The 19,678-nt window shown below is 38.1% G+C and overlaps 1 protein-coding gene across 1 annotated transcript; it reads left to right on the top strand.

Annotated features, from left to right (window-relative positions):
* The first annotated feature begins 2,910 nt into the window (after positions 1-2,910).
* Positions 2,911-18,023, top strand: AMBN (ameloblastin). The gene is made up of 13 exons (XM_024246210.2): positions 2,911-3,028; positions 3,978-4,046; positions 7,643-7,693; positions 8,997-9,044; positions 10,177-10,287; positions 12,055-12,291; positions 13,362-13,400; positions 13,535-13,573; positions 13,709-13,747; positions 13,997-14,056; positions 14,153-14,197; positions 14,620-14,664; positions 16,920-18,023. Exons 1-13 carry the CDS (start codon positions 3,014-3,016, stop codon positions 17,463-17,465), a joined length of 1,344 nt encoding a protein of 447 aa, XP_024101978.1. The 5' UTR covers positions 2,911-3,013; the 3' UTR covers positions 17,466-18,023.
* The last annotated feature ends 1,655 nt before the right edge of the window (positions 18,024-19,678 follow it).

Consider the following 19,678-nt stretch of genomic DNA (forward strand, 5'->3'; position numbering starts at 1 on the left):
GCGGAGGTTGCAGTGAGCCAAGATCGTGCCACTGCATTCCAGCCTGGATGACAGAGTGAGACTCTGTCTCAAAAAAATTAAAAAAAAAAAATACTACATGAAGATTATATAGTGGCTCACTCAATGTCATATGACCAGTGAGTATTACAGAGGGGATTTAAACAGCTGTGCTCTCAACCACTTTACTAACATATTCTGCCAGATATTGTTGCTCTAAATTTTTCATTGTAACTTTTTCTATGGCCTATGTCTCTTCATGTGTCTCACATGTTTTGTCACTTTGAGTTTTTTTTATTTTGCTGTACTTTGGACACAAGTATTTTCTTATAACTGACTCTCTGATTCTTCTTCATACAGGTATGGTCTTGGCCAACATAACATGGTTTCCATCACCTATGGTAATTTCCTTAATATCTATAATCACTGTCAGAAACTCATTCATACATCCATACTAATTTCCAGATTTCCTTGTAATAGAAAAATTTTTTGTAGGATATATTAGTATTACATTTACCAACTTTCCCAGTAACATACACCCCATAAAATCTGACAAAAAACTGTTTATTAGCTGAAAAAATGAAACCAACTCCAATTGATTACAATCATTATTACAATATGAATGCACACTGTCTCATGCAAAGCGGGAAACAAGATTGGAAAGAGGAACTGAAATGTTCAATTGACTGTCTAGTTACAGAGGGTGAACTTTATGACAGCCTTAGAGATCCTTACATAGTTTCTGAGTGGGGCAGTGAAATGCCAAAACCAGTATTTTAGGAAGATAAGTCTAGTGTTGGTGTGCAGGATACTGGAGGAGAAATAAACTACCAGATAAACATCCGGAAGTCAATAAGCCAGAATGGAGTGTGACATTTAAAAAAGGAAGAAGCAACAGTGCGTATGATATACTGGATATTTGGCTCAAAAGCAAAGCGGAACATAAGAATCCTACCAAAACATCGTTATTAGTGTGTCACGATCACGCTTATAAATTTTACAAGACACACACACACTATTTGCCAGTTTTGTAGCCAACTAGGAAGCTCATTCCTATGGATTCAGCATCAACTTCCACAGAGAAAATGTCCTCCATCAGGTCCCTCCTCTACCTCCTTGGAGCTTATGAACCTAGCTGCCAGCACTCCTCCTCCTCCAGCACACACACACACACAAACACACACACAGTGTTCTTGTGGTCTCGTATTTCGTGTAGTTTCTCCTACCAAAAGGACAATCAACTCATTCATTCAGCACCCAATAAATGGCAGCTGCTGCATCTTCACCATCTCACCAAACCTTAAGACAAGCTCAGGCTGGGCGTGGTGGCTCACGCCTGTAATCCCAGCACTTTGGGAGGCCAACGCAGGCGGATGACCTGAGGTCAGTAGTTTCAGACCAACCTGGCCAACATGGGGAAACCCTGTCTCTACTAAAAATACCAAAAAGTTAGCCGGGCATGGTGGCACAGGCCTGTAATCGTAGCTGCTCAGGAGGCTGAGGCAGTAGAGTCGCATGAATCCAGGAGGCAGAGGTTGTAGTGAGCTGAGATCACACCACTGCACTCCAGCCTGGGCAACATAGCGAGACACTGTCTCAAAAAAAAAAAAAAAAAAAAAAAAGACAAGCTTGTGGTCATTAATTATTATCCTTACATAACGGAAGAAACTGGGGCTCAAAAGAGATTAAGGGACTGCATCAAGCACCAGAGAGAGCATGGAAAAATAATACTTTTCATTTCAATAACATTTTGCTGTTTGCAAAACACATTCACATTGTTCATTTCTTTGCATCCTAAAGATAATTCTGGTATCAGTGGAACACAGAGGTTTTCAGGAGCAGCTTCTAAGATAACATTATTTGAAGCTGTTAGGCCTACATTTGGGTATGGATACAGCTTTCTCTCAAAATACCAGCTTCCTCAATGTTCCCTGTAATTGACAAGATCCCTACTTCCCTAAAAAGTGTACTGACTCATCCCTTCTTCAGAACTAATCTTAAATGCTTATCCCTACCATATCTGAAATCACAACTTTGGAAAGACAAGGATGGGCAGAGAAGTAACAAAAGCAGCTAATATTCAATCCACATCCAAGATATTATCTGTTCACGGAGAAAAACCAATCTGTGTTGACGTTAACCTTTTAAGTGATCGAAATATGTCTTATTAACCTGGCTTGATACTAATGCCTGGAAATGTGTCTATCTGAAGAGTGAACTGACACTTGTGCCCATTGATTTGGTTCATAGAGAATGTTCTGATTTACATCCCCGTCCCCACAGATTTTTTTTAAAATGCACCAAACATTTACCTGAAGTAAACCTGATTCTTGCAGAGGGTCCAACTGTAGTTTCTTACAAAAGCTTGGCTATCTCTAATCAATTATCTCCAGATATGAAAATATCTAGGAAATTCAAGGAAGAAATCACACACATTAATTGTCCATCTAACATTTTAGTGTTTTCTTTTAGACTCTGTGTGTGCTGGGGGGAAGGACAGTAGTTACTTTTACTACAACAAACAGGAGGGTGAAAACCTGAAGAATGCTAGCATTGGGTCACTAGCTTTATCTGCAGTTAAAACCAGCACAAAACAGATAATGGCTTGTTTTGCACCCATTTTACATATATTTTCCCCTGCTCACCAAAATAATTGTCTTCAGAGCCTATGTCCATTATTCCTTTACTGCCTTCCCTGCTATCAAGTTCTCTGAATAAGTACAGGGGCTGCAGTACAATTAAAAATAATGAGACCCTACTGGGCCAATGTCCCTGCACGCAATAAAAGGGTGTGGACTAATTGCAGGAGCAGAGATTCCCGCCCCCAACTCCCCCCCGCCACCCCCTGCCATTTTGCTTCACTTTGATTGGTGGATTGGCACTTTAAATAAAGGTTTCTAATCTTCCCTGAATGAGAAGTACAGAGCAAGTCCCACGCACAGTCCTGAAAAAAATTTTAATCTTCTTTTCTTAGAACTATCTTGGTTGGCATCATCAGGCCCTGAGAGAACAGTGCATGTCAGCATCTAAGGTAAAATGGGATTTTATGATTTCCTGTAACTTCTTTTTTTCCTATCTCCAGACAGCTTTTATAAAGAGGATTTATCTTCATTTGTCACCAGTAGCTGAATTATTGCTTGTTGTAATCCATTAGCATGTCCCAGAGATGACATGCCTAACACCCATTCAACTAAAAAAAAAAAAAAAGACTTTTATCTATAGACTGTATTTTTTTTTACTATTTTTGATTATAGTGCCTAATTTTTTTTAATATTAGAAGATGAGTAAATTTCTTGGCTATTCAGATCTCTATTCATGTAAGAATAAAGAGCTTTTTGAATTTATAGAATAAATTTTAAAACATAATTCATTTTAGGAAGAGGAAAGCTAAATTTGAGACATATTTTCCACTAACATCAAAGGAAATTAAGACAGCCAATTTACTCTCATTTGAAAAGATAAGTTTTGGCATGGTTACGTAGATTACCTAAATATGCAATGATGTACCCTCTATTCCTGCAAATAAAGGTTTGTTATAAAATGACTGTTAGTTGCATTACATTTCACATGCATTTCAAAATGTGTCCCAAAGGGTAGGCAAAGTATAAACTTCTGTGAATAATACCTTATAGACCAATATTTTACTTAGTGGGAAGGATTTTTAAATTCATAATTCACTTTATGAAATGAAATATAGCACTTAAAGAATATCGATGGAGGTTGCTCCTACATATTTATTTAGGCTGTAGATCCATTTAAAACGTGCCTAGATATTTTTTAATTGCTTGTTAATTTATTTCAGAAACTACTACATACAAATCAGTTGTTTAGTAACATTTAGTTTTTGTTTTTGTTCTTCTAACCTTTATCCCGGTTGTTTTTGGAAGAGCAGAGACTCAGGCTCATTTTCAAAAATTGTCTTTTAACCATTCTGAATAAAAATTCATCTGATTTAATTCTCCAACTTAATTATGTTTTAGATTCCACTTTTCAAAATGAAGGACCTGATACTGATCCTATGCCTCCTGGAAATGAGTTTTGCAGTGCCGGTAAGTCAGTCTTTAGAGTGTGTCCCAGAAGAGGTTCTTGATTGTCGAACTCCAAACAACACTGAAGGGATATGGACTGAGAGTCCACGCATAGACTCACTTGATTTAATCCAGTGATGTAGTCCTATTGAGTCAAAAGCCATAGTTGCTCAGATGTCAGTCTTGCAATCCAAAAGTGGTAAGTGATAGCCGGGTGCGGTGGCTCACGCCTGTAATCCCAGCACTTTGGGAGGCTGAGGCAGGCGGATCACCTGAGGTGAGGAGCTCGAGACCAGACTAGCCAACATGGCAAAACTCCATCTCTACTAAAAATACAAAAATTAGCCTGGCATGGTGGTGGGCACCTGTAATCCCAGCTACTCGGGAGGCTGAGGCAGGAGAATTGCTTGAACCCGCGAGGCGGAGGTTGCAGTAAGCTGAGATTGCGCCACTACACTCCAGCCTGGGTGACAGAGTGAGACTCCATCAAAAAAAAAAAGCAGTAAGTGAAGTATGATATTTCTACTAAAAAGTTATTTAAAATAGTCCCAAGACAATTTCTAGATTTTATTCCACTCATTCAAAGTTAAAAGACTTAGATAGATGGCGAAATTTTATTATCAACTTATTGCTATCATTATAAAGTTGAAATGGAAAGAGGAAATTTCTCTGAAAAAAAAATACATTTTCTTCATTTCAAAAAGAACCATCTCTAAATTTCTATGGTTACAAAACTCAGCTAGATAATTCCATTTAAAGCTAGTAATTAACTAGCAAATTTACCTTGTAAACATGAAATTGTGTGACTGAGAGCTGAAGTTTCATAAATCAAAACATATCATAGTGATGGGGCTAATTGTTTATTGCAGTCCCACACCTGATCCATTCTAGTATATATTGAAATGATCTCATACAAACACAACCTTTTGAACACTGAACTACTCCAGCCAACAGCATGCAATTCTGTTATCACAAAAACTTTATTTGGCTGCTATATGCATTTAGCAAATATATTGAGCAGCTGCCATGCATCCAGTAAATAAGACATGGAAAAATGAAAGTAAATAAGACATGATCTCTTGTCTCCAGGAGCTCATAGTTGGCCTCAAATGAACTTTAGAATATTTTAATTCCTTGAAAGAAAAGGTTAGCTACTTGGTTTTCTTAAAGTGTTTTAGAGAAAGAGAATGGAAATGGAGAAAGAGGTTGAAAACTGATTATAATGATGAAAACCTTAATTCCACAAATAAAAATAGCCTCTGTTCCATCACACAAGATGAATTTTAAATGAAAGAAAAATTGAGGGTGCCACCCTAGCTTACCTTTGTATGATACTGACATTGGGATCAGCCTCAGTCATTCACCATCAGTCTAACACATTGGCGTTTTTTGAACCTATAATGATCCACACCTGAATCAATTGGGTCCACTCTGAGGAACAGACCAATTGCTTATTATTGCCACCTGATTGCCTGTCAAATCAGATGTTCTTCTCCTATTAATTCTGCATGGGAAATGTATCCCCTATCTGTATACATTCGTGTAAATATTCTTTAAGTCATGACTTAGAGCAGGTGGAAAGCAAAGTACACTTTGTTCTGTGGTTCAATCCAGGATGTGTTATTTATGCACTGGCAAATAGTGGGGAAGAAGGTCCTGCTCTCACAATTCCCCCAAATTCTCAACAAGCTAACCACCACATACACACATACATGCACAATCACTCTTCCTGTCTACACAGCTAACCTCTTTCCTATCCAGAGTATTTGCTACACATTTATAATGCCTTTCCCTCTGTTCTTTTTTTTTTTTTTTTTTTTTTTTAACAGTCTGGCTCTGTTGCCCAGGCTGGAGTGCAATGCTGAGATCTCAGCTCACTGCCACCTCCTCCTTCTGGGTTCAAGCGATTCTCCTGCCTCAGCCTCCCAAGTAGCTGGGATTACAGGCACGTGTCACCACACCCAGCTAATTTTTGTATTTTTGTAGAGATGGGGTTTCACCATGTTGGCCAGGCTGGTCTCAAATTCCTGACCTCATGATCTGCCTACCTCGGCCTCCCAAAGTTCGGGATTAGTCATGAGTCACCATGCCTGGCCCTTTCCTTCTATTCTTGTCCAAAACTGAATTATTTAAAGAAATTCTCACCATGACCCAGAAGGTGGGATTTTACTTACATGAAAAAGGTGGTGAGTGAAAAAGTAGGGGATGTAATTCTTTAACTTCTTACTCATAAAGGAAAAATAATACCGATATATTTGGTAAACATTCCCTAAATCCTTGTGGTATAACTGAAGGAAAGACGGCATTACAACCCCTTGGTCTTAGAAAGTGAGAATATCCAAAGAACCAGAGACTCTCAAAATCCAATTTACTCTAATTCCTACTCTTCCATTCTCCGTGTTTTCTACCGGTATTTGTGTAAAGTAATAAGGATTGGTTTCGAAAGAAAAATATCTTTAACAAAAAAACAAAAAACGAAAGGAAAAGGCTAGGCATGGTGGCTCATGCCTAACATCCTGGCACTTTGGGAGGCCAAGGCAGGAGGATTACTTGAGCTCAGGAATTCAAGACAAGCCTGGGTGACATAGTGAGACCCCCATCTCTATTTTTTTAAAAAGGAAGCCAGATGCAGTGGCTCACATCTGTAATCCCAGCACTTTGGGAGGCCAAGGTGGGTGGATCGCTTGAGCTCAGGAGTTCAAGACCAGCCTGGCCAACATGGTGAAACTCCGTCTCTACCAAAAATACAAAAATTAGCTGGGCTTGGTGGTGCGCACCTGTAATCCCAGCTACTTGGGAGGAGAATCACTTGAACCCAGCAGGCAGAGGTTGCAGTGAGCCGAGATCATGGTACTGCACTCCAGCCTGGGTGACACAGTGAAACTTAGTCTCAAAAAAACAAAAAAGAAAAAAGGAAAATATCTTACATTTTAAAAAGCTAATTGTATAGATAAGTATATTTTTGAACAACTTTTAAGTGAACACATTAAGTATAATAGTATTTTGTGCTAGAATGCTTTTTATTTAAGGAAAAAAAAACCTTTGATATGATCCCAAAGTATAGCAGGTTTACACATAAAATAATCTTTCACTAAAAATGATAGGGAATTTGCTGAAGCCCTTTGAATGGGAATCCAGTTAGATTTTTCATATGATTTTTCTGAATGTCATTATCCCATGCCATGTCTCGTAAACCAAAATCATGTAGATTTGTCGAAAGCACATGAAAATTCAGCTTGAGTTTGTCCCCTTTACTTTTTTCTGTGGTAATTTTTTAAGAATATAAAGTACTAGTAGTTTTCTATTTTGTTGCTTTATTCTACTTCTCCTTGTGTGTAACTTTAAATCATATTTTGCTTTTAAAGCAACGAAGTATTAAGATGCAGACAAAGGATAGATGATGCAGGTGGGAGCAAAATTATCAAATACTATGTTGATTCTCCCAAATAACGTATGCTCTTCTTCATTCTGCCCAAGCACTCAAGTCATTTGCATAATAAACCAAAATGGTGGCCTCTCAGGTAGCCCTTATGTACTGGAGCAATATCCTATGCCCAATGGGCATTGAAGGAAGTTTTGTACCAATAAGACTCAAAATTATTCTTATTTTCATTCAGTTCTTTCCTCAGCAATCTGGAACACCGGGTATGGCTAGTTTGAGCCTTGAGGTACGTATTGTCAGAATTTTTAACATATTAACTTTACATTGGTTATATTTGTGATACAGGAGAAATATAATGGTGTGTTTCTCAGTTTTCCTAGCCGGCAGTTTGTGGCTGTTATCCTAAGGAGTGCTAGAAAAGTTATGACATTTACTAGAGCTTTGTCTTGTAATTCTACTGCAATTTTAAACTCTCAGGTGTTTTAAGTTTTAGAACATTGTTTCTATGCAAACCAAAGCAATATTAGTACTTAATGCCTTATATATAATATGCACATTAATAAAATTACTACATTAATTAAAATACATTGCTCTGTACTCACAGTTTATTTTTAATCCTGCTCCTTATACTATCTGACATGATAAAGTTCTCATGAAAAAAATGTACCTGTACAAAATTTAATTTTTTGTAAGTCTGGTAAATAGCATTAACATTGTACTATGATACTTCCTGCATAAGTTGTACAGTGTATTTGTCTTATTGCAGTTCTCATGTAATATATATTCTGTTTAGAAAACTCCAGCAAAACAGAAATTTTGGTCATGTCAATGAAAAATATTGACAGTTATATATAGAAAGATATTTATAAGATTATAAATTTTTCACAAGGTCTTGTGAAATTTCCGTGCGTCATGGTAAGCTGGGGGCAGTCAATACCTATTTGAGCTAGATGCTTACTTCACATGGAAGCTAATTTCGCTGAGGGTTTTTTTTGTCACTTTTTAGCTTAAGTTCAATCGAAAGCATTCTAAATCTCTTCCCATGAAAAAAGTGAAATTGACATTCTGTTGAAATGGTGGCATTCTCGATAATCTATCCAGATACTTAACATTTCTTTCAATAGTTTTTATTTTTAATATTTTGAAAGATTTATTGTATGGGAAAGAGGTAGAAGTTTTATTTGTTTGTCTTGTTTGTTTGTTTCAAATTCCTCTTCTGGCTGAACTTGTAAAGGGCAAAGTAAATTAAACGAGGAGAAAAGAGTCAATGAAGCAAAGTCCTCACAATTACATTTATATTTCAATGGAATGAGCTATTTTCTCATGTTTCAATGTAACCTCCATTTAAATAATACTTTTTCTCCTTTAATTAATGATAAAAGCAACTGCATTATTTTAATAGCAATAATAATAACAATGGCAGAACCAAATTTAATATTTCCACCTTTCGGTGATGATTTGTGTCTACTTTCATTTTATTAAATTGATTCACACCAAACTTTGTGTTGATAATGTCAAACATCACGAGAAATCAGTTGTGTCAAACACAGCATATGCGATAAACAGTAACCCACTTTTTTTCTTGATAGACAATGAGACAGTTGGGAAGTCTGCAGAGATTAAACACACTTTCTCAGGTAATCATATTTCTTCTTGCAAGTATTCATGGTGGTGGTAGTGTAAATATTAGCAGCAGCATTATAATTCATCAAATTTCTTTATGAAGAGACAATATACTAAAGATTGGAAGAACCAAGAAGTAAATGAGAGCCTAAAACAAAATAAGATACAGTGACAGGGAAAAACAAAAACAATATTGAATTTTATTTAGTTAAGAAAAGAATCTTTTCCTGCATTATTAATTTTATTATATGGCACAAAACACAAGTGCTTAAAAAGCTAAATCTCAAACAAGTTTATGCAAATATTGCAGACTAGCTCAAAATGAAATTTAAGTTCATTGAAAGGAAGAGTTCACCTATCCATTTGATTTACTTATTTTATTTTTATTTATTTATTTATTTATTTAGACAGAGTGTCACTCTGTTGCCCACGCTGAAGTGCAATGGCATGATCTCGGCTCACTGCAACCTCCATCTCCTGGGTTCAAGCAATTCTCCTGTCTCAGCCTCCCAAGTAGCTGGGATTACAGGCATCTGCCACCACGCCAGGCTAATTTTTGTATTTTTTACAAGAGTCGGGGTTTTGCCATGTTTCTAGGCTGATCTCGAACTCCTGACCTCAGGTGATCCACCCACCTCGGCCTCCCAAAGTGCTGGGAGTAGAGGCGTGAGCCACCACGTCCTGCCATACCTATCCATTTTAAATTAACCAACATCACTTTTGCTTTTGCTATATTTATGCTATCTGTTGATTTTTTAGAAAATGAAAACCAGACCAGGAGCAGTGGCTCACGCCTGTAATTCCAACATTTTGGGAGGCCAAGGTGGGCGGATCATGAGGTCAAGAGATCAAGACCATCCTGGCCAACATGGTGAAACCCTGTCTCTACTAAAAATACAGAAATTAGCTGGGCATGGTGGTGCGTGCCTGTAGACCCAGCTACTCAGGAGGCTCAGGCACGAGAATCGCTTGAACCCGGGAGGTGGAGGATGCAATGAGCTGAGATCACGCCACTGCACTCCAGCCTGGAGACAGAGCAAGATTCCATCTCAAAAAAAAAAGAAAAAGGAAAAAGAAAACCAAATATAACCAATGTTATATTTAACATTTAAATATAAGCATGTCTTTTTTTATCCATGTCTTTAGTATTCTAGATATGGCTTTGGAAAATCATTTAATTCTTTGTGGATGCACGGTCTCCTCCCACCACATTCCTCTCTTCCATGGATGAGGCCAAGAGAACATGAAACTCAACAGGTGAGTGAATAGCAACAATATGTTTGAAACCTCAAGCTTTAAAACTTCTTCTTACTTGCCTTCTTTAAGTTATGATATATTAGAAACAGCCAAGTCCTAGCATTAACAAAAAATTATTCTCATGCCAAATAAATCAAAGCCTATAACTGCTTTTAGCGCTTAAGAAATATTTTTAAATTTAAAACTATTTGCATATTTATTTAAAATAGGAAGATACAGACTCCAAAATATGAGACCTATATTAAAGATATCAGTAAACAATCCTCAAAAATCAAAGCAGGCTACATCCTGGACAATTTTCATTTGAATCAAGATTTCCTAAATAATTACTTAAAGGCTAATTTCAAATGATGACAATAATCCTGGTTAAAATACCATAGCCAGGTGCGATGGCTGACGCCTGTAATCCCAGCACTTTGGGAGGCCAAGGTGAGTGGATCACTTGAGGTCAGGAGTTCGAGACCAGCCTGGCCAACGTGGTGAAACCCCGTCTCTACTAAAAATACAAAAATTAGCCGGGCATGGTGGCAGGCACCTGTAATCTCAGCTACTCTCAGGAGGCTGAGGCAGGAGAATCGCTTGAACCCGGGAGGCAGAGGCTGCAGTGAGCCGAGATTGTGCCACTGTACTCCAGCCTGGGCAACAGAGTGAGACTCTGTCTCAAAAAAAATTAAGAAATTAAAAAAAAATCATGAACCCTGCAGAAGTCAATAAATATATCAATCTGTTAACCATTATTGATTAGGTGCCTAATAAATACATAAACCAAATTGTGGTTTGGTAGTAAAAGTGAAGACGTTTCAGAATGGCTCCAAGGATTGTGAAATTTCATATCTTATCTGATTCAAATAGGACAAGACAACATATTTCAAAGTGCTGAATTGTGAGATGTGAGTAATGAATACTGCGTGAGCTCAGAGAGGGGTGATGGCTGGAGAGGCAAAGCAGAGCCCCAAATTGTTGTGAGACTTCCTTGCTGGTCTGAGGAGTTTGCAATCAATCTACAAACAATAGGGAGCCATTCACCACAAGTAATTTCTAGAAGAAGCAACAAAACATGGTGATTTTAACAGGGAATTTTTTCTTTTAATATATGGACTCAGAACCAAGATTTAACAGGGAATTTTAGTTTCAGGCAGTCTTCCACAGCAGGAGCATTACCACGAGGTCACATTCAGTAGGACAATAAATTATGTTAATTGTGACTGTTTCTTCACTTAATTGTTTCCAAAGTGGACTCCATGATGCAAGAATTTGATTGGCATTTTAATTAATTACCCTTTATCCTTTCATTAGCTCGAAAAATATATTAGGCACTCACCATGGGCCAGGCACTTGTTAGGAGCTATGTTATGTACAGGGGCTATAAAGAAAAACAAAACATATCATTCTCTCTCCGTTGACTGGGAGACAAAGATTTATAACAAATAATTATCATCCAGTGAGAAAGTGGTAAAATAAAGATACAGATACATACAGACAGCTATGGGAACTTAGAGAAGGACATGACTCATCCTACCAGGAGGTTCATGTAGCTTCACCTTCATGAGCAATGGTGGTCCCAAAGGAGGTAGGGGAGGCACACACAAGACCTCCCCAAACAACATTAACTCTAACTGGTGCTTGCTATGTAAACTCAACTTCAAGACAAGTCTCCTAGCCTCCCTTCCAGATAGAAAGTGCCCCAAGGCCCTTTGTTTAGAAATTCTAGGCACCGTTGTTTAATGAGCCATCCCTTCCTAACACTCTTTTCAAATTTCTCTGCAGTATGAATATTCTTTGCCTGTGCATCCCCCACCTCTCCCATCACAGCCATCCTTGAAGCCTCAACAGCCAGGACTGAAACCTTTCCTCCAGTCTGCTGCTGCAACCACCAACCAGGCCACAGCACTGAAAGAAGCACTTCAGCCTCCAATTCACCTGGGACAGCTGCCCTTGCAGGAAGGAGAACTGCCTCTGGTTCAGCAGCAGGTGGCACCATCAGATAAGCCACTAAAGCCTGAGGTACTTCCTTTCTCTTGAAGTCAGGATCAGAATCACCAGCTAACCTAATAGAAGAAAACGAATTTGCAGGGCACTTTTAAATAATCGTAGCCTTCAGGCATAATACATGATATAAACATATTCTTAATCAGTCTTCCACATCTGAGATTTATTTTTTGAGTAAAACGTAAATATCCATTCCTATCTTTTGCCATCAGAGACAGGGCATGGATTCTAAAAGATCCTGTGCCTATAAAACTGGGTTTCTTAGTTGCAAAAGATGAAAACTCCCATAGGAAATAGAATAAAACCCCAGAGAAGTCCAGGTTTCCTATCACTGGTCTTTTTTGGTGTTGGAAAGACTGAGAAAAGTGATTGATCCCTCAGCATAACATGTAGGATTTTGCATTATTATCTCTCTGACAGAGATACAATAGACAGAGTTTGCAATCAATCTACAAACAATAGGGAGCCATTCACCACAAGTAATTTCTTGTAATAATGTATTATTATTACAATACGCAAAAGTATCTTGTAATAATGTAGAGAAAAGTGTAATGGATTAAAAAAAAAGGAAGGTACCAAGTAACCAGTATGTTGTAGGCATGTATCATTTCCCCATATCACCCTGCCTACAATCCTATAAAAATACATATTATCAGCCTTTTTAAAGAAAGGAAGACAGATTTTGAGAAGTTACAAAATTTGCCCAGGAGTACACAAAAATTAAGTGGCAGAGCCAGGGTTCAAACCAACCAGGTATGTTTCAGTTCCAAAATTCATTACTTTCTAATCTGCAAGAGATAGGAAAGCCGTGATAGATGTGCCTCATCCCCCTGCAGGTACATTTGAGTAATGTTAGTAAAAGACCATTGCGAACTTTTGGGTCATACCTCCCAAAACACTAAAAGAAAGTAAAATAATGAAACTCATTTTAATTGTTTTATTGTAATTGTAAACAAGATAAGGATGTGATCAGTTCACTTTGTCTATTTTTTTATTTTTAATGTCACTTTGTCTATTTTTTATTTTACTGTTGTCTATTTTGTTTATTTTTTGACCGATAATTTTAATATTTATCTGTGATATAGCTCCCAGGAGTAGATTTTGCTGATCCACAAGGTCCATCAGTAAGTACAGATCTCAATGAGACACTTTCTGTATTTTATTTTTAATTTTTATTTGTTCACTTTTTTATTTTTATTTGTATTTAACTATTTTGTTCATTTTTTACTGATAATTTTAATATTTATCTATAATATAGCTCCCAGGAATGGATTTTCCTGATCCACAAGGTCCATCAGTAAGTACAGATCTCAGTGAGATGCTTCTATTTTTTATTTTTATTTTTATTTGTTCACTTTGTCTATCTTTTATTTGCATTTATTTATTTTGCTCATTTTTTGACTGATAATTTTAATATTTATCTGTAATATAGCTCCCAGGATTGGATTTTGCTGATCCACAAGGTTCAACAGTAAGTACAGATCTCAATGAGACACTTTCTTGCAAAAACTGTCTCTATATTTCAAACAATAAGAGCAAATTTTTTCATTGTCCCATTTATCCATGAATATGAAGTATAATGGGTTCCTTTGTTTTCTTACATATTAAATACTTATTTTCTATACTAATCCATCTGCAAATGTGTTTCATATACCTCAAAAATTACTGTTATGGGGATATGCCTGTGAGAATTACTTATTCTGTTTTCCACCATTTAAAGATTTTCCAAATAGCCCGTTTGATTTCTCACGGACCAATGCCACAAAATAAACAATCTCCAGTAAGTTTTTTTTAATACCACATCTCTGTTTGCAATTTACTTAAAAGTTTTTCCATTGGAAAATGCATTTTGTGATAATGATTGTATTTTATTTAGCTTTATCCAGGAATGTTGTACGTGCCTTTTGGAGCAAACCAATTGGTAAGTCCATATTCCATAAAAAGTATTGTTTTTAATTAAATTTTATCTTAAGAGCTAAAATTCAAAAATCTAGGTCTCACACAAGAGATTCCAAATAAACATTCTCTGAACATTTACATTAGTACTGAAATATTAAGGAGGCAAACTTCCTATTTGGATAATCTTGGCCAGACACACACACACACACACACACACACATATGCACACACAGGCACACAAGGGTATTAAAGAAAAAATAAATTTTAGATCTGAATTATACGATTTGACTACATTTATTCCATAATGACTCACCTCTCCACTTTGCCTCTGTACACAGCATTAATATTAAGGTTTAAGTGAAAATTAAATAACTTTTAACTTTGTCGTGAGTAGATAAGAAGGTAGCTGGTTCGTAATTTGATGCAATATTTCTTTTTGAACAGAATGCCCCTGCCAGACTTGGCATCATGAGTTCAGAAGAAGTGGCAGTGAGTAATGTCTTCTAACTCTTCTTAAAATAGTGGCCAGTGAAGAACAGTCACTTATGACTGGCTGTAAGAGACGTCTGCCATGAATGTAGCCAAATGGGCATGGGACTCAGATTTTTCCACTCCAAAAACTAAGCTTAATTCTGAAGCAATATCCAAAGATTTCATCATGTTTCCTATGTAATCTTTCATTTCTGGGTGATGACTATTCTTGAGCGTAGTTTTGCCCCATTGCTTGTAGATGAACAGAGGAGAAACCTCCCCTTGAAAGACCGTCATTGAACTATAAACACTTCAAACCAAAAAGATACATGTGGTTCATACAGAGTTCTTGTTCTTTCTGGGACCATTTAACTCCTCAAAACATCAAATTCAATAGCATTACAAGTAATTCAGATCTCAAAATTGAAAGATCAAAAAGCAAAAGAAAACCAAGTTTAAAATGTGATTATTGTAAATGTCAATGTGCATTGTCAATGAGCATATACTCTTATTATGTTATTATCCATGCAAGTTTAAGATTTGCGATCAATAAAGTCATACAACTTGACTTTTTCCCTAAGAAAATTTTTGTCTGTTACATCTGTTAGAGCACAAGGCAAGACAAAACAAAAGCTATATTGAATTAACAAATCACTGTCAACTATAGATCCTATCAAGTTAACAAACACACACATATTATCTGTGAAAGAAAAATTACATCTCAGTATTTTTGTGTGCCTTCCATGTGCCACACACATAGGAAAATACTATAAACAAAACAAGGTAAGATTCTTGTTTTTGGCTGGGCGCAGTTGCTCATGCCTATAATCCCAGCACTTTGGGAGGTCGAGGCGGGTGGATCACCTGAGATCAGGAGTTTGAGACCAGCCTGGCCAACATGGTAAAACCCCATCTCCACTAAAAATACAAAAATCAGCCGGGTTTAGTGGCGCGAGCCTGTAGTCGCAGCTACTCAGGAGGCTGAGGCAGGAAAGTCACTCGAATCTGGGAGGCAGAGGTTTCAACTAGCCGAGATCACACCACTGCACTCCAGCCTGGGCAACAGAGCAAGACCCTGCCTTAAAAGAAAAAAAAACAAGTCTTGTTTTCAAGGAACTTACAGTCTAATGAATGGAAAAGATAGGTACAAGGGTAGATATCTAATGTCAAAATCATGGGGTAAAAGTAATAATAATTTTATTAGAGAGAAAGAGTCAGAGAGGAAGGGCAGTTAGCCCAGTCCAGGGATTCACAGTATCATCCCTGGAGGAGATGATGTGAAAGCCGAGAGAGAATGAAGAGTCAGGAGAAAGGAGAAGGAAAGAGTATTGTATCTATATAGCACCAATACAAGTGGCTGGAAGTTCAAAATTCAAGTAAGTGTTAATTGCCATCATATAATATTAATTATTTCTATTCTGCCTCATTCCCAAAAGATTTTGCAGAGCTTATGAAAAACACACAATAAATATAACAAAAAAGTGAAGGTAGGATTTAAAATGAGTCATAATTTCAAGAAAATCAGAATACAGATATGCAAGTCACACAGTCCTGCTCAATTGCTACAAACAGCCTAAGATTTTGGATCCCATATTTCTGGCGGCAAAGGTAGAAAAAGAAACATGGTCAGTTCTGGTATTCTATTTGTCCACAAGAAGAAAATATTTTAGTTACTCCAGGGAAGTCAAATTTTTTTCTTAAACTTTGTGGTTTAAAAAAATTAAAGTCTTAGCTGGATGCAGTGTCTCACCCCTGTAATCCCAGCTACTAGGGAGGCTGAGGCAAGAAGATCACTTGAGCCTAGGAGTTCTAGACCAGCAGCCTGGGCCATATAATGAGACCCCTAAAAGAAAAAAAAGTACATGGAACTTCATTTGGGGGACACTGAAAAGTGCCATTGACAAGATTCTCCCTCAACAAATGCAGTTATGAATTTCAGTTCTTATTTGTTTTGTGATGGTAGTACTCATTTCAACTGCTTGTTTTCTTAAAATTAAATTCAAACTCACATTTGCTTCAAGTCTTGCTTCTGCCCTGTTATCTCCCTTTTGTGGAGATCATGCCGAGATCCACCCAGATAAGTGCAGAATCCTCTTCATTCTGTTTCAAAGCCAGTTTAGAGAGAAATGAGCTTACACAAAGCTATCAATCAGCCAACTTCCTATTCTCTACCAGTTTTTTAGAGATCCTTGGTGAATGTGACCAGGTATAGTTGCATGGTATAGTCAATAGCATGTGATAATGACATCTTTGACCAATGTTTTTTTTTCCAGGGCGGGAGAGGAGACCCAATGGCCTACGGAGCCATGTTTCCAGGATTTGAAGGCATGAAGCCCGGCTTTGAGGGAATGCCCCACAACCCAGCTATGGGCGGTGACTTCACTCTGGAATTTGACTCCCCAGTGGCTGCCACCAAAGGTCCTGAGAATGAAGAAGGAGGTGCACAAGGCTCCCCTATGCCAGAGGCCAACCCAGACAATCCAGAAAACCCAGCTTTCCTTACAGAGCTAGAACCTGCTCCCCATGCAGGGCTCCTTGCTCTCCCTAAGGATGACATTCCCGGCCTGCCAAGGAGCCCTTCAGGGAAGATGAAGGGACACCCCAGCGTCACCCCAGCAGCTGCTGACCCACTGATGACCCCTGAATTAGCTGATGTTTATAGGACCTACGATGCTGACATGACCACATCCGTGGATTTCCAGGAAGAAGCAACCATGGATACCACGATGGCCCCAAACTCTCTGCAAACATCCATGCCAGGAAACAAAGCCCAGGAGCCCGAGATGATGCATGACGCGTGGCATTTCCAAGAGCCCTGACAGCTCTAAGATATTAGCTACTTTCTGTATGCACAAGCTTCCCAGCTTTGTCCCCACAGTGTACCTTTTTGCTAAAACACTTATTACCCTTCTGCAGCAAAGGCATTAAAAGCGCTAAGCATATATTAATAAATGCAAGTGGCTAGAAATAGTGTAGGTCCCCTTCTTGCTTTCAATATCTTGTTGAAATAAAATGTGTCAATTGTCTCTGTGATTTAGAAACACTATTAATAACATCAGAGCAAGGGTCTAAGGGTCTCAGCATTTGATCATCACTTCTTCTTAGCTGTCTTAAGCATTATAGAATTTCTCTTACTAGCATGACACTATTATATCCAGGAAATGTGGCACTGCTTTTTCCTCTAAGCAAAGGCAAATATCCTCATAATTCTAAGCTAATTCATTTAAACTTTATTAAATGGGGATTGGTGGTAAACTCCTGACTGGTATTACTGGGTTTGGTATAATTGAATTTAAAATTCTCATTTATAGAGTATTTTATTTAATCTAGTATAAAAAATCTAGCCTATTTTAAATAAAGAATTTTTCTCACTGAAATTATCAGGAATTGTATGCTTATTATTATTATAGATTTAAATGGTTCAAGAAAAGCATACTCATCCTCTACCTTTGCTTCTCTTTAATTCATTGTATTCAATTCATTCATTCTTTCATCAGAATTTTACTGAATATTCATGTCCTGGGTGCAGTGCAAGGTATCAGAGATACAGTCCCTTCCTTCAAAGCTTACAATGGACATGACTGACAAGTAGACAATCACCATAACAAAACCCTAGACCAAGCTCAATTACTTTACATATATTATCCCACAACAATACTGTAAAATAGACACACTCAACCCCACAGCACATGTGAAAAGTGCTATGAAAAGGCCAAGCACAGGGTGCCCCTGGAGCCACAGAGAAGAGGGGCCTAACTCAGCCTGAGGGTCATTGGAGAGTCTAGGAGGAATCAGACAAGTTTTCTCAGAACAGTTTCTAGAAATGGTTTCAAGAGCGAGAGGCCTCACTCTCCAAGAGGAAGAAACAGAAAAAGAGCCATGTGGATGTCATGTGAGAATTAGCTCATTTCTGTGAAATATAATGTGGGAAAGGGGGATGCAGAAAATGACCCTTGCTTGTCACCAGGGCTAGGTTGTATCAAGCAGAACTATACACCTAAATTAAAGGGCTCCCAGCCCAGATCTGGTCACTCCTACAAAGTAGCCTCCTACCCCCTTCTCTTCAGCTTCTCCTAAGTGGCCCAACCCAGGTCTTGGACTCCATGAAACTCAGATTTCTCTCCATCCATTGATGGAGATTCCGTAGATGCAACCCACGAAAAAGAGCCCTGAGATGCCTCCCAACCTGGGGTACTTTAGGAGCCTTACCAGGAGCATGTAGCCACCATCTATTGCCTCCCTCTCTTCAAGCAGGGTTCTGCTCATCCTCACTCCATCAACTGCAGCTGAAAGAGAGATACAGAAGAAAAATTTCAGTTTGCCTCCCCTAGTGTCCCTGGCAAAGGTGCGAGGGTAGGAGAATGACCTCCACAGTAGCCAGCAGATACCCACTGAGATCTATCTTAGCATCGCAGACAGTTTCCTAAAAAGCAGTATGGTACAATACATATAAACAGATCTGGGTTCAAACTTCGGTATCACATCTTATTATCCATGCGACTTTCAATGTGAAACTTAATCTCTCTGTGCCTGTGTTTTCATTTCTATAATGGGGCTACGACCTAGCAAGGAGAGTTGTTATGAGAATGAAATGAGATAAAGCTCACAGATGAAACTGCTGAATCATAACAGTTTCCTTCTTTTCCAACTGATCGTTTTGGTAAAGAGTATTCAGCAAAACAGCAGCAGCAACAGTGGAAGAATGGAATTGTTCCCATTATCTGATGAATTTGTGTTTTTCCATTAACACTCCAACCATTGCCCTGCTGGTCCTTCTTTGCAATTCAGAGCATGCTTTTGTGAGACACAAATGCTGGTTTCCCCAGTGAATCTTGCCACAGCAGGGGCTCAAAGTCAGTCTCTCTTACTGATCATCTGGACACTTAACAATGGTAATAGCAGCCGGGCGCGGTGGCTCACGCCTGTAGTCCCACACTTTGGGAGGCCGAGGCAGGTAGATCACCTGAGGTCAGGAATTCGAGACCAGCCTGACCAGTATGATGAAGCCCCATCTGTACTAAAAATACAAAAA

This window comes from Pongo abelii, chromosome 3 (assembly GCF_028885655.2).
Source record: "Pongo abelii isolate AG06213 chromosome 3, NHGRI_mPonAbe1-v2.0_pri, whole genome shotgun sequence".
In the NCBI taxonomy this organism is placed as follows: domain Eukaryota; kingdom Metazoa; phylum Chordata; class Mammalia; order Primates; family Hominidae; genus Pongo; species Pongo abelii.

Bases quoted from the DNA above. Each gene is read 5' to 3' on its own strand.
- AMBN (XM_024246210.2), top strand. The intron at 13,748-13,996 runs GTAAGTACAGAT...CACCATTTAAAG, and splicing joins CTGATCCACAAGGTTCAACA to ATTTTCCAAATAGCCCGTTT. The intron at 14,665-16,919 runs GTGAGTAATGTC...TTTTTTTTCCAG, and splicing joins TGAGTTCAGAAGAAGTGGCA to GGCGGGAGAGGAGACCCAAT.